The sequence below is a fragment of the Hibiscus syriacus genome, unplaced genomic scaffold (genome assembly GCF_006381635.1).
Source record: "Hibiscus syriacus cultivar Baekdansim isolate YM2019G1 unplaced genomic scaffold, ASM638163v2 tig00116951_pilon, whole genome shotgun sequence".
NCBI classification, from domain to species: Eukaryota; Viridiplantae; Streptophyta; class Magnoliopsida; order Malvales; family Malvaceae; genus Hibiscus; species Hibiscus syriacus.
The window spans coordinates 6,001,082-6,015,436 of record NW_024063482.1 but is presented as its reverse complement, the minus strand read 5'-3'; the positions used below and the strand labels follow the sequence as shown (position 1 = coordinate 6,015,436).

The 14,355-nt window shown below is 34.8% G+C and overlaps 1 protein-coding gene and 1 pseudogene across 1 annotated transcript; both read left to right on the top strand.

The window, feature by feature from the left end:
• Positions 1-5,850: 5,850 nt before the first annotated feature.
• LOC120188548 lies at positions 5,851-9,870 on the top strand (annotated as a pseudogene).
• Positions 9,871-10,817: 947 nt separating this feature from the next.
• LOC120188680 (vesicle-associated protein 1-2-like) lies at positions 10,818-14,118 on the top strand. Its single transcript, XM_039192092.1, has 8 exons — positions 10,818-10,991; positions 11,116-11,186; positions 11,287-11,368; positions 11,555-11,670; positions 11,751-11,915; positions 12,027-12,077; positions 13,423-13,500; positions 13,723-14,118. The coding sequence occupies exons 1-8, from the start codon at positions 10,940-10,942 to the stop codon at positions 13,831-13,833; spliced, it is 726 nt and encodes a 241-aa protein (XP_039048023.1). The 5' UTR covers positions 10,818-10,939; the 3' UTR covers positions 13,834-14,118.
• The last annotated feature ends 237 nt before the right edge of the window (positions 14,119-14,355 follow it).

The following is a 14,355-nucleotide window of genomic DNA, read 5'->3' as shown; positions in this document are numbered from 1 at the left end:
AGCTCAATTTTTCAATTTTCAAATCGAGTCGAGCTCAACAATACTCGGACTCGGCTCGGTTACAATCCTAGTTTTGTGGTAGGCTTTTTTTGTCTACAATGGAGACTCGTTAAACTATAAAAGAAGGAACGAAGGGATGGGAGAAATTTAGAAGCAAGCTTGGCTGGTTGACTTTTAAGACCGGACCTGAAATTGAAGATGGAATGGGGTTTGGCCATGGAACCACATGGTGAGACCGGTACAACCTCCGACAGACACCATTGAGGGGTCCCTTTTACCCAGCTCGGAGCTGATGAAATAACATGGGAGGGTTTTGTCTTTACTACCACATCATGTCATACTCAAAGTTCTCACATGCATTTGCTATTTGCCCATGTCATTACCAAACAATGCCCTACCACAACACCCTTATACATCAATCATTGATTCATTGATTTTTCTTTATGTCTTTCCATGCATGTATGAGATAATTATTTGACTCAATTAGAAAGAATTTGATGTTGAAAAAATAGAGATTTGAGGATGATATCAGATTAATTAGTGAAATAGGGATATTTCTACGTTGCAGGTGAAGTTGTTAGCAGTTGAAATCGACTTTGATAAAATTGTCAGAAACTGCCGACGATATTGTTCCCTTTTTTGTATATTAGGATTGAATTGAAAGAAAAATTAAAGTATAAGGATTAAAATGAAATTTTATAAAAATGACTATGATAAAATGGAATAGCAAATCTAAAGATTAATTTAGGGCAAATATAAGAAAATATATGCTCAAAAATAATATTCAACCTTTTGACATTAAAGGTTCTCACCCATAACATTCCTAGTGTTTGAACCCGAAGCTTCAAAAAATAACAACAATTCATTTACCATCGAAGTCACGGGTTCGTGCAACATATCTAAAGAAGGCGCCCAAAAATTGATTTAATGTTTATTTACAAAAGATTCTTATTTTAGTCATTGACTTTCATTTCATTACAAATTGTTACAAAAAATGTAAAAGAAACTGAAGCAAAATCATAATCAGCCGTAGACGACTTTAACCATCATTGTGAAAACATACCTATTCTTTTAATTAATTCAACACCATCCTCAAATTCTAAATTTTATCCGCAAGATCCATTTCTCCTAATTTTACTTAACCATTTCACGTATTAGCAATGAAACAAGTAATTTCCCAGAACTATTTTAAAAGACATAAGATAATAAGTTTCTTAACCATCTAACTTTAATCTATTGATTAATTCATTCATATTTGGTACAATATGATACTATAGAGACTTATTACGATAAGAATCATCCCAATCCAATTTGTTTCTCTTAAAACCTCGAAACCTATTGATGAAATATTCCAAAACGAGTATTGTATAGTCCCATTACGAAGACGACACTCTCGGTTCAAGTTGTTCAATTTTAATCTTGATTCAAATAATTAATGATAATATAACTAAACTACTTATATTATTTTAAATATTAATATGTGTTTGAATAGCTAAAAGAATAAATAAAATACTTATCTTTCTTTTAATTCCATTGATATTATTTTTATTTTTTAATAATGTTAATCTTAACAAAAATATCACTAAATGGGTCGGGTTAAGATACACGGGTACAATTTGTCAATGTGTTTGGGCCGAATATTAGGAGTGGAGCTATCTATTCAAGCATTACATGGACCAACCATGCCCAAATTTGAGGTCTAATATGTATTATTTCGCCTATTACTAGTTTTCTTTCTTTCTTTTTTTACTTCGCCTATTACTAGTAAATGTGGTAAATGGGCAACTTTGAGGTCTACAAGCATGTGATTTGATGCTTCCAAAATGAGGATGCATGGGACATGCAGAGGGTGGCGACGTTGTTCATTGCGCGAGGAGGCCATTACCGACCACCAATGGAAATTAATTAGAGCTGTTGGGTAGATGCTGCAGTCTTTGAAAGTGAACAATCCGATGGAATCCATCTTAAAAGTTTTATTTTAGTGGATGTTTGTTAAAGAGTTAAAAATCGTAAGATCAATCTTAACTTAATTAATATTTTTGAATTTTATTTCATTTGATTTTAATTTTAAAAATCAAACAATACGATTTAATTCGTATTTTATTTAAAAAAAATGGAATTAAACCGAATAGAATACACTCTAATAGGTATAATAGCTAACAATCAACATGTCCTTGGACAAAGTCGGGGCATGATTGTAATTCTTGGGTTTTTTTGGGTAAAGAAAACATAAAAATATGCAGAAAAACAGATTAAACCAACCAACATAGAAGGCGAAGCACTTGTTGGAATTCCTTGGCTTGGCTTCGAAAGAGCGACATGAATAAGCTACGACAGTTACGAACCACTCTCTGCAAATTTCATCGTATATATTATTACAACATGTTTCCACGAAGAACAAAAATCTTCACTGGTTCTACGTTCTTTTTTATCTTTTCTGTAATAATAATAATTGATTAAACGGCGGCGCCACCCTTGCACCACCACGAGACGGCCGAAGAAAAAGTCTCTTATTCACCGTATATTATTATTTAGTAATCATTATACAATAACATATGCAATACAACTTTTTTATTTGGCCAGTTCATCGAAAATCCAGTTTTTGTTTTGTTTTGGTGTTCATGGCTATAACCAGATTAGTGAGAATAAAAACGAAAAAATAATACCCGAAATTGATAACAGAGTTCAGCCAATTTTGCATACGTCTCCAGACTGCTGCAGATATTTTACTAAAGAGAGAAAATTTACAGGTGTTTACAAAACACTCATAAGAAAGCTCTCTAGTATTGGGAGAAAGAAATGATTTGGGATGATTTTGAAGCTAAATGAGTTAAGGTATTTATAGTTGAAGCTTAAGGACTAATCTTATAAATATCCTAAAGTATAGAGGACTAATTTGATAATTATCCCTTTACCTAAAATTCAAAAAAAAATGCATCGAAATTCGGTGCCTACCATTCCAATGCACTTTCGATGCAACTTGTTATTTTCAACAATCTCCCACTTGAAGACTGATTTTAATATGTCTTCACACCTCGATCAATGCAACAACATTTGTGTTCTTGTTACTGTAGCATGTCAACTGAAGCTGAACACAACTTCAGTTTGTCCGTAGTCATCGTCTTGTAAACCCACTTGTTATTGGGTAGTTTCTCCGTGGTTGCCTTGTCCCTCAACGTCTTGGCTCCCTTCGAATCTTGTCTACAAGTGTTTAAAGGATTGTTCCTCACTTGAACATCCTTGGCAATCCCTTGCTTCGTCCCTTCTCTCATGATGGTATATGAAGCCATGTTCTCTACACGAACATGCTCGACAAACTTATTGTACATGACCAACTCCTCCTGCACTTGGCTTCTACTCGCCGTGGCAGAAATGAACCGTACTGAGCCAACTCTCAACACTTCTTTGATCCTAGGTTCGTCCTCTTCTCTGGATAACTCGATCTTGGGCTCATCCATCACCTTGGATAGCTCGGCTCCCCTCGGGTAATCTTGCAACACTTCTGGCATCTTAAGTCTATGCCCCCTCGTTTGCTCGACTCTTACCCTCGGCTTAGCATCTTTAACACTCGAACTTGTACCAAGACTGCACACATCTTCCCCAGACTCACCATCTGGTTCATCATTGAGTGGATTTTCTCTGCCACTCGAGGAACAACATTCCTCATCCTCTTACTTGCCTTCATCACAGAATTTCTTGCCGCTACCCTCGGCTTTGCTTTGAAATTCTTGTTCTTCTTGATTCCAAATTCTTTGATAGACTCAGCGGTTGTCAAGGCTTTAGACAACTTTTTGACTTCCCTTCGCTCCAACACTCTCTTCGCCCATGGCTTCAATCCGAACATGAAGGTGAAGAATCCATCTTCTTCAGTCAAACTTGGGACTTTGAGCATGAGTCTTCTGAATCGACTCACATACTCCTTAAGTGTCCCTTTATGCCTGAGACGCCTCAACTTGGACAATGCCTTCATCTTGGCATACTGTGAGCGGACTTGCTCACTTTACACCCTCGGCTTGACGACTTTATCTCTTGTTATCGCACCGGGTCCCTTATTATGCTCGACTGCTTTGACACCCGCAGTCTCGTCACGCTTCGATCCCGGGTTGACTACTTGAGAACTTATAGTCGCACCACTCTTGCTCCTCGATTCGGCTACTTTGGAATATATAGCCTCACCGAGTCTTTCCCTTCTCTTGATTGCTTGGATATTCGTAATCTCGGGCTTTCTTCCTGGTTCAGCTGTTTCAACATCAACAGCCTTATCTCGTCTCGATCCTTGGTAGCTTTAACACTTACGACCGCACCAATTCCCGCTACTTCTCATTTGTTGAGTTAATCGATCGATAGAATTGGCCAAGAGGGGGTGAATTGGCAATTAAAATTTTGGTGGAAGCTTTTGCAGAAAATTGAAAAGATTTGCACAACGATTTAGAGTGGTTTGACTTTCTTAACCAAAGTATACGTCCACTACCTTAGTTATCCACACAAAGGATTTTCCAACAAATTCACTAATTTGTTCTTTCTTTTGAGGCCAAAGAGATAACCTTACAACTCTCTCAAGAATATACCCCAATTCTTGAGAACACTCTTTCTCAAAGAGAAGATTACAAATTTGCAAACTTACAAGAAAATCCTCACAAGGTAGATTGTTTGCACAATTCTAGAACAAAGAAAAGAACACTAAAAAATGAATACAATTGAGTACAAGTAGTGTTCTTGAAAGCAAAATGAATATTGAATGAAAAATAGGCTTGAAATGCTCAAACTTGAGGTTTGATGCTTTCTATTTGATTCTTGTTTCTTGTGTTTTCTTGTTGTTGATCAATGGCTTCTAAGCTTGTTTAAATATGCCTTCAAATGATTTTGAACGTTGGGGATGATTAGCGGAGTCAATAGAATCGTTTAAGTGTGAAAACAATTAATTAAATCAATTGGGAGCGTCAGTACATCGATGCATACCCAAGGTGCATCGGTGCATCAAGTGTAAAATTCAAATATTTTGACCGTTGGACCCTTAGTGCATCGGTGCACTAAGAGTGCATCGATGCATAAAATGCATTCGATGTTTCAAAATAGCCAGAGTGCATCGATGCATCAAATGCATTCGATGTTTTCATAAAAACTCTGAGTGCATCGATGCATGAAATGCATTCGATGTTCAATTTATTCCATGGTGCATCGATGCATGGATTGGTGCATCGGTGCATCACTTTGAAAATTTGATTTTAGGCTTGATTTTGGTTCAAAATACTTTGTGAAAATTGTTTTAAAAATATATTAAGTATAAAACACAATTTTACACATTTAGTAAGGTTTGAAATTGATCTTGAAGACCTATAGTAATAATTTGATATTCGAGTAATTAAATCGAATATACTTAGAAAATCATTTGTAAAATCTTAAAATTTATTTATACTTAATTTGTTATATCGAAACATCAAAACGTTTTCAACATCCTTCTTCTATTCTATTCATGATGATTGTAAGACGACGCTTCTCGGGACAACCTCTAATCAAATGAGGACCATCACAGAAGTAGCACTTCAATTTTTCCTTGCTCCCCTTCTTTTTTACACCGGACTTAGCATTGTCATTCTTTCCCGACGGCTTTCCTTGGCTACGAACAATATTGGGAGAAAGAAATGATTTGGGATGATTTTAAAGCTAAATGGGTTATGGTATTTATAGTTGAAGCTTAAGGACTAATCTTGTAAATAATCTAAAGTATAGGGGACCAATTTGATAATTATCCCTTTACCCAAAATTAAAAAAAAATTGCACCGAAATTCAGTGCCTACCATTCCAATGCACTTTCGGTGCAACTTGTTGTTATTTTCAACACATGGCTTCATGGCTTTTATTGTGGATCAATGATCGAGCTTTAAGCATTTTTGTAAGATTTGCGAGAAAGGGTTCCAGTGTGGGAGAGCTATGGTGGGCATATGAGGGTACATGGAATCTGCCACGAACGGTAGCCTTGACGACGACGTTGCTAACGATTGGGAGAAGAAACCCTGAGAGAATTTGGCACATAACAACAAGCCTATGTATTCGCCGAGGACGTACTCTAATAATTTGAAGAGTTGTAGGGTTTATGAGAATTGCGGGAAAGAGTTCTCGTCGTGGAAATCTTTTATCAAGCACGATAAGTGTAGATCAGACAACGTCAAATCACTCATGTCGTCTCCGACCAGGTCGGCCGACAAGATAAGAGGGTATGGTAGGGGTTGGTCTAAAAGGAATAGATTGTCAAGAGCTGAAACGGGCGATTTCGATAGTGAAGAGGAAGATCTCGCGAATTGCCTTATGATGTTATCGAATACGGTGGTTCATCCATTTGTGGCTGACGTTGAGGCAGAGGAGTCTTGTGCTTCAGACAACAAATAAGAGGATGCCAAAAGGAATACAATGAATTTACATGCTCCTATTGCATGTAGGGTAACCATAGAGAAACCCAAAGGCCTTGCCAAAGGGGTATTCGAGTGCAAAATATGCAAAGAAGTGTTCAATTCACATCAAGCATTGGGTGGACATAGAGCAAGGCATAAGAAATTTAAGGGATGCTTTGCAGCCAGGCTCGATCATATCGATAACACTGAAGTTGTCGTCAACAACCACAAAGTCATCACACACGAAAAAATCCTCCCGACAAAATTGACTACCACTTTCCACTTCGATCAAGGAACTAGCACTCTATTAGCCCCCTCGATGTCAAAAAGGAAATCGAAAGTACACGATTGTTCCATCTGTCGTCAGTTGTTTTCTTTGGGATAAGCATTGGGAGGGCACAAAAGTTGTCATTGGGTCACTTCAAACATTGCATGGAACACCCCAACCCGTACCCGATTCGGGTACTCGTCCGAGATGTCACATTAACTTTTAAAAACAATATTCTTACAAAATAACAAAACATTTGAACTTATTTTAAGAAAATACGATCATATATTGTTCAATTGTGTTTGGTATAAAATTTTGAGGTAAAAACATATTTATGAACAGTAAAATACGATATGAACAATACCTTATGAACATTGATGAATAATGATGAACAGTTCCCTGTTACAGTACCCCGAATGTTAAAATTTCCGGATTACAAATAGGTAACCGATTCCCCTGCTATAGTACTACTACAGTACTTCTGTAAAATACGTATAAATTCATAAAATTTAAAACGTTCATCATCTTTCATTCACCATTTACAAATATATGTTTAAAACTAAAACATATCGGATTCAAATATTTGTTTGCATGCCAACCACTATAAGTATTACAAAATACATATTATTAATTTCTTTTTTGATCTGATCTTTGGAAAGGAGGAACAAACCTGTCTTGTATAACTTTTATCAATATTCTCTTTTTCGCTTTCCAAACTTACGTGTGAAACAATCACAAGCTAAGTCGATGACTTAGTGAAGCATATAAACATATAAACATATAATGGAAACCATAAAACATTTCATAAAGAAATACACTTAACATCATATAATTCATATCAAATGCGTGAACATTTATTGCGATCATATCATATAAAACATATATCATTTCTATAACATATCCCACATGCACATATATCCTTATCAACACGTTTAACATTTTATATTCATTATCATTAATCCTTATAATTTAATAATCTTATACATAACGTATCATGCATTAACAAACCAACACACCATTATATAAATCCTGTGATCTATTCCATATAACAATTCACATATACATGTCACATTCAGTATATTTGTTTAATCTCTTTATTAGCCCATGTACACTGTTGAGAACTGAATGTATGTAAGTACATTGAGGTTGTGCACTAATGCTGTCACCACAACTCGTATAAGTCTCACTGAGTGGCATATGAAATTTGTCCCAAAGGACCACTGTATTGTCCCAAAGGACCACTGTATTGTCCCAAAGGACCACTGTATTGTCCCGAAGGACCTATGAAACCCTCGACTCTTGGCATGTCAACTATACCTATAGCTCTCGTATCATATAACATGGGCATTATTATTTATCATTTCACATATTCATATAAGCTCGTAGCTTCATTCACATATGTATGTAATCATGTAGTTTCTTTCATGTAATTCATGTCATTTTTCATATGAATTCATATTCATATGTCACATAGTTCATATCACTTTGCATGGATTCATATAAACATATATATCATTTGTGTTTCATCACTTATTCTCATATCATATAACATGCTCTATCCTCTTATGTTCACATGACATATAATGCACACAAATTTTATTCAAATATGTCTTTACTCATGAATTCATACATCCTACAAATCATGTCATCTCTTGTTCTCATATGTTTCCAATACATTACATATATCAATAGTGCAATTTCATGTAAACATGTAAATCATGTAGTATATATATATATATATATATATATATCCATTTCTATATACTAACACACACATAATAATCACATAACATTTTAAAAGTTACTTCTTACCATAGTAACTCTATCATTGGCTCATCGCAAGCCAATGTTTTTTCAAGAACCTAAGTACAAAATAAATTGCACTCACCTTAGCCTTGCTTTGCTTCAATACTAATCATTTGATTATTCCGGAACTTGTTTAGGCTCAATATCTACATAAATATAACATTTCAAAACAACTATCAGAAGCCTAAACCTTAAACTTGATGTTGATAACTTAAGCCGGTTTAATGAACCAAAATTCCATTTTTCATTTAGGGGGAATCGATACTCCCCTCAGGGGGGAATCTGTACCCCCTGCACAATCTGGAATTTTCGTTCAAGCTCAGAAAATTACTGTTGATGCACGAAAATTCACTATAACAACTTAAATTCTTCATGTTTCATTCTCTTTCATATTCTTAACTCAAATATACATACTTAAACTAATTTATATCCATTTATTTCATCTTAAACCTCAAAATTCTATTCTCCATGTAGAAATCAATAATCATACCAAATGTTCCATGTTATCCAAACTTAATTCTAACACTTCTAACATCTTATTCTCATAGATGACAAGTCAAATTCAACTTATCAACTCTATTTCAAGATTTCATTCAATAACTCAAAATCTTTAATCTCTCCTATACCTTTCATCTTATTGTTTTAGAACAAATTAAGTTTTCCTTAAGCTTAATTATCATCTAATGATCAAAACTCAACCTTTAATTGAACAAATAATCAAATAATGAAGAAACTTACCTTTGCCTTTGAGCTCTTACGGGAGAAGAAAGAAGAAAGAAAGAAGATGAAATGTTTTCATCTTTCCGCGTTTTTATCTCCTATTCAAGGGGATAAAATATCTTTTATTGTCAATTGACCATTTTGCTCTTTAATTATTTGGATAATTACTAACAACTTTCAGAAAATATCCCCAAATAAATCATTTAACTATTCAACTATTCTACTTTTATCCTCAAATTTCGAAATTTTATAATTTAGTCACTAACTCGGTATTGAGGATGTTACATTACATCAGACACTTCATCATTGGCACAACTTCATAGGTTTCAAGATCATCAAATGCAGCACATTCACCAAAACCCAAAGCTCATCGATCACAACCCTAACCAATCGCTCGATCTTAATCTTCCTGCTCGAACCAATCTCGATCTCGTTCAACGAAACCATGTGAACCCGTATTCACAGCCATGGAAAATGATCGATCCCAAAGAAAAGACAGCGATGGATAATGATCGTATGAAGAATGATTGTAGTAGGTCTTTGCAAAATGCAAACGATGAAACTGACAGTAAGGTGAAGTTAGCAAAACTAAGTGAAGTAAAAGGCATCGATGTTTTGAGTGGAGGTTATCTCCATGTCTGCAAGTTGGGATTGGTTCAACAACTAATGTTGGTTTCTAATCCTTAAAAATATTATGTGAACTAATATTTTTATTCATGTTTTTATTTTATTTCATTTCTTGTAGTAGACAATACATAATTTGTATTTATATATTTAAAAGTAACTTAGAGGTAATTATATAATCAAACATAATTTTTCATGTTAACAAGTAGTAGATGTCACGAATATGTATTGTCATTACATATATTGTTTACAAGATTAGGAATTTGAATTTGTTGGTAAGAATATATTAAATTGAGTTAGGAGAGTTGTTTCCATGATAAATTTTTATAATATATAATTCAGATTAGTCGATTATAGATAAGGATAAACATTTGGCTCGGACCCGACGAGTCTCAACCGTATCGGGTTTGGATCGATTTGAGCCATTTTTATAAGTATAATATCAGGTCAAATCGAGTTCAAGTTTAGGATGAAAAACACTATAATTTATTATATTTGTTCAACTAGGTATCTACTTTATTTAATAAAATAAAAACTTCATTCGCATATATTTGTGTTTAAACGAGTTGATTTGATATTCATCTTAAAAATTAGATCAAATTTTGAGTTAAATTAAATTTTATTAAATTTGAATCGATACGAATTATAAATAAAAAGATATCATACTCGTGTCAGATTTAAATGAATAAAAAATCCGAATACGCTCAACCTGTATGAAGCCCTAATTGCAGATCGAAATATGGATGAAAATGGTATTACGATTATCCTTGATCATAGATCGAATATAGGTTAAAGTGTTATTACAATTTCTTTTTCTTTTAATTTTTGGCGACAACACTATTTCATTCAACTCATATTTGAAGAAGTTTCCAGAAACACACCAACTACTGCCGCTTAAAATTCAATATTTCGCATTCCGAAGAATAAAAGACAATTATACCCTTAATTCTAACAGCATGACACTGTTAAATAGGGAAAAAAAAAAAGGAATCAACCACAGTCAAGCTGAGACCAAGACGAACTTCACTGTCCCACGCTCTTCCTCTCTCTTTGGAGGACCGTTCACCAGAAACCTCGCCGGAACCTGTCAGCCACTTTTTTAACCGGCGGACTTCCGACTGATCCGTTCACGATGAGCACCGGCGAACTTCTCAGCATCGAGCCTCAAGAGCTCCAGTTTCCCTGTAAGCATCTTAATAAGTTTCGCTTTGCTCTCCAGATCCATATCTTTCGTCGTTTTAAGTTTGAGTTTTCGAGTTCGTTTAACTGTTTTTTCTATTTCTTAAACGTCTCTTGTTCCTGAATTAGTTGAATTGAGAAAGCAGATCTCATGCTCCCTAACCTTGTCCAACAAGATCGATAGTTATGTGGCTTTTAAGGTGATTTTTTTAATTCTCAAATTTATTCCAGATTTTGTTAAACATAACAAGATTTTGACTCTATGTTGTGTCATGTGTGTGTATGTTTTTAATTTTGCAGGTCAAAACGACAAATCCGAAAAAGTACTGTGTGAAGCCAAATACTGGAGTTGTGCTGCCTAGGTCTACTTGCAACATTACCGGTCTCTCTCTCTTGCACAAAATTTGAACTAAGACAAATATTTTAGTTGATCATGGCTGATGTTGAATCTTAGTGGTTTATTTCCTTTTGTTTTCTTGCTGTGTTAATTTTATTGCAATTATTTGCTTTATTTTAACATTATAAGCGCTTGTTATCGTGGTGATTTATTGGTCTATTTATGATTCAGTTACAATGCAAGCTCAAAAGGAAGCACCTCTTGATATGCAATGCAAAGACAAGTTTTTACTTCAGAGTGTGATTGCAAGTCCTGGAGCTACAACGAAGGATATAACTCCGGAGATGGTACTATAGAAACTCTATTGAAGCTGATTTGAAAATTGGAGTTTTTTTTTTGGGCTAACGTTTACTTTTGAATGTGTTAGTTTAATAAGGAATCCGGGCATCATGTTGAAGAGTGCAAGTTGAGAGTTGTTTATGTTGCACCTCCTCGGCCTCCTTCCCCGGTTCAAGAAGGATCTGAGGAAGGCTCTTCACCTAGGGCATCAATTTCTGACAATGGAAGCTTCAATGCTGCAGACCTTTCATCAGTGAGTATTTCTTTGCTTTGCTCGACTTTGAATGAGTTTTTCAGTGTTCATCAATGCGTTCTTTTTCATATATCAATGAGTTGTGCTTTGGTGTTATGATTGAGCTTGCAGGTGTCAAGAACTCCTGTTGAGCGGCATAAACCTCAAGACATTTCATCCGATGTAACTTCTCTCTCTGTATTTCTTACACTTTTATTTGCACTTCTAGTCTGGTTTTCAAATTTTATGGTCCCTTGAAAGGAATGATAGGTTCCCTCAAAGCCAATGAAGTGAATGCCATTCATGATTGCGGTTTTTGTAGTTGCTTATGGTCGACCTTTTCATTTGCATAACTGGCGTAATTTAGGAATATCGTGTGATTAGTTTTCTGAATTATAAGTTGAGGGATTCATTGATTATATTGGTAATCATACTTGCTTTATGCATCTTTGGTGGAAATTTTATTGACTTTTCAGTCTATTTTCTATATCACCTGTTATCAAAGCAAGGTGCAGCTGACCTTACTGATTTTGAGTGTTAATTCACCGGGTAGTTTTGTCATCATGTTTTAATTATGGGGTTCACCTCTTTTCTCTTGGGAGGCATATCTACTTTTTACGTTCAAATCCATTTAGTTGCCACTTGCCAGAATCTTCTTGTGAGTTTGTCATTTAGTCATTTTTCTTTAAATGAATTACCATCATAGTAATGAGCATTCTCTATATTATTCCTTGAAGAGGACTATTATTCCTTGAAGAGGACTATTATTCCTTGAAGAGGACTCGAACCTCCACACTCTTTATCTCAACTGTATTTACAGGCCATACATACTTGGTGTGAAGAGAGCAATTTTAATATACCCTTTGCTGCACTAAAGAAACTTATTTTCTTGTTTAAACCCCATGGAATTCATGTTGTTTGATCTTTTTCTGTCTTTTAATTAACTTCGATGTACAGTGAGTGGGGTCCTAGTAAGAAGTGAATTATTTTCCTGTCGTAGTGGTAATTAATCAGAAATTCAGAAAAAAATGCTTCTCGTCACACCCAGCATTTGGGTATTGGAGCCAAAGCTGGATAAACTAACGCCCATGAATGCTAGCCTCCTCCAGTTAAAACTTGTAGAAGTTTGTTCATTTAAGCTGGATGGCCCTTTTAAAATCCAACTATTAGTGTTGTCTTCTTAAGTGCATTTGATGTGTGAAAAATGTATGGATGGATCTAACATGACTAGCTTTAAATGTGGCATTATCACCTTATGAGATCATAAATTCTATATATCTCATCATGCAGAGTTAATGCCTCTTGTACATGATATAATATGATAATGATCTAATTGAAATATTTTAAAAGAATCATCGCCTCTAATGACTCAAGTCAAAAGGGTGGCTGGCTAATAGTGGGAATGTTCCTTTTTTCTGTCACTGAAGCTGTTTTAAAAATCTGCAATTATCCAATAGGGAGGAAAATAAGTGTGTACATTGATGGTTTTCTGTGCCATTTTTATTCTGAAAAATGCTTCGAATTGCAGGTGAAGTCTCTCATTTCCAAGCTAACCGAGGAGAAAAATGCTGCCATTCAGCAAAATAACAAGCTTCAGCAAGATATGGTAAGTTAATCCCTATTTTCTAAGAGTTTCTTGCAGTTCACTTTGGAATTAAATCTTTGTGATCATCAACTCATAGCAAAATGGTTAAAGGTATTACGAACCAATCACTAATATACTAGCTATAAAAGTGCATCATGATGATGGGAAAAATAATAATAGATAACGTGCTCTGCAGTTCTGTAAAATGCTTCATTGCCACACATTTTAAAATTCGATCTGCAGGAACTCTTGAGACGAGATGCCAAGAGAAATCAGAGTGGTATTCCCTTCATGTACGTGTTTCTTGTCGGCTTGATTGGCATCATCTTGGGATACCTATTGAAAAGAACATGACGACCTCCGAGTTACACATTCTTTGTTGTTCTTCAATGCAACTTTCATGATGGGAAAGGTAAGTGGTAACTTATTCTGTCGAAATGTAGTATTACTTATTGTTGTGTATGGAATACTGGGAAAGGAAAAACATGTTCAATGCGTGGACGTGGAAAGAAGCATTGTTTGTTCACTGTATTACCGTGCATTGAGAGTAGAGTAGGCTTTGATCTTTCGACTATGAATTACTGGATTTCATTATTGTTTGGCCAACTCATATATTAGGTGAAACTAACTCTTTATTGCTCATGTTACGGTTAAATTCTAGAGTTTTTCTGTTCATGCACTTCGGTGGATTGGCTATAAAAGTCATTGAACGGTTTAGTCACTGAGTTTTTAAAAATTATAAAATGACCATTAAATTTGTTAGAACTGTTATAAAATAATCACTAAATTTTATCACTGTTACAATATGATCATTGAAGTTATTAAATTTTACACTTGTTATAATATTGTAGTGATATTTTTTGTATTAGTTTGATA

What these genes read in the sequence shown, in the direction of transcription:
- LOC120188680 (XM_039192092.1), top strand. Translation starts at nt 10,940, where the DNA reads ATGAGCACCGGCGAACTTCTCAGCATCGAGCCTCAAGAGCTCCAGTTT. An exon ending in ATAGTTATGTGGCTTTTAAG is followed by an intron (nt 11,187 to 11,286) that starts GTGATTTTTTTA and finishes TTAATTTTGCAG; the next exon opens with GTCAAAACGACAAATCCGAA. An exon ending in CTCAAGACATTTCATCCGAT is followed by an intron (nt 12,078 to 13,422) that starts GTAACTTCTCTC and finishes TTCGAATTGCAG; the next exon opens with GTGAAGTCTCTCATTTCCAA.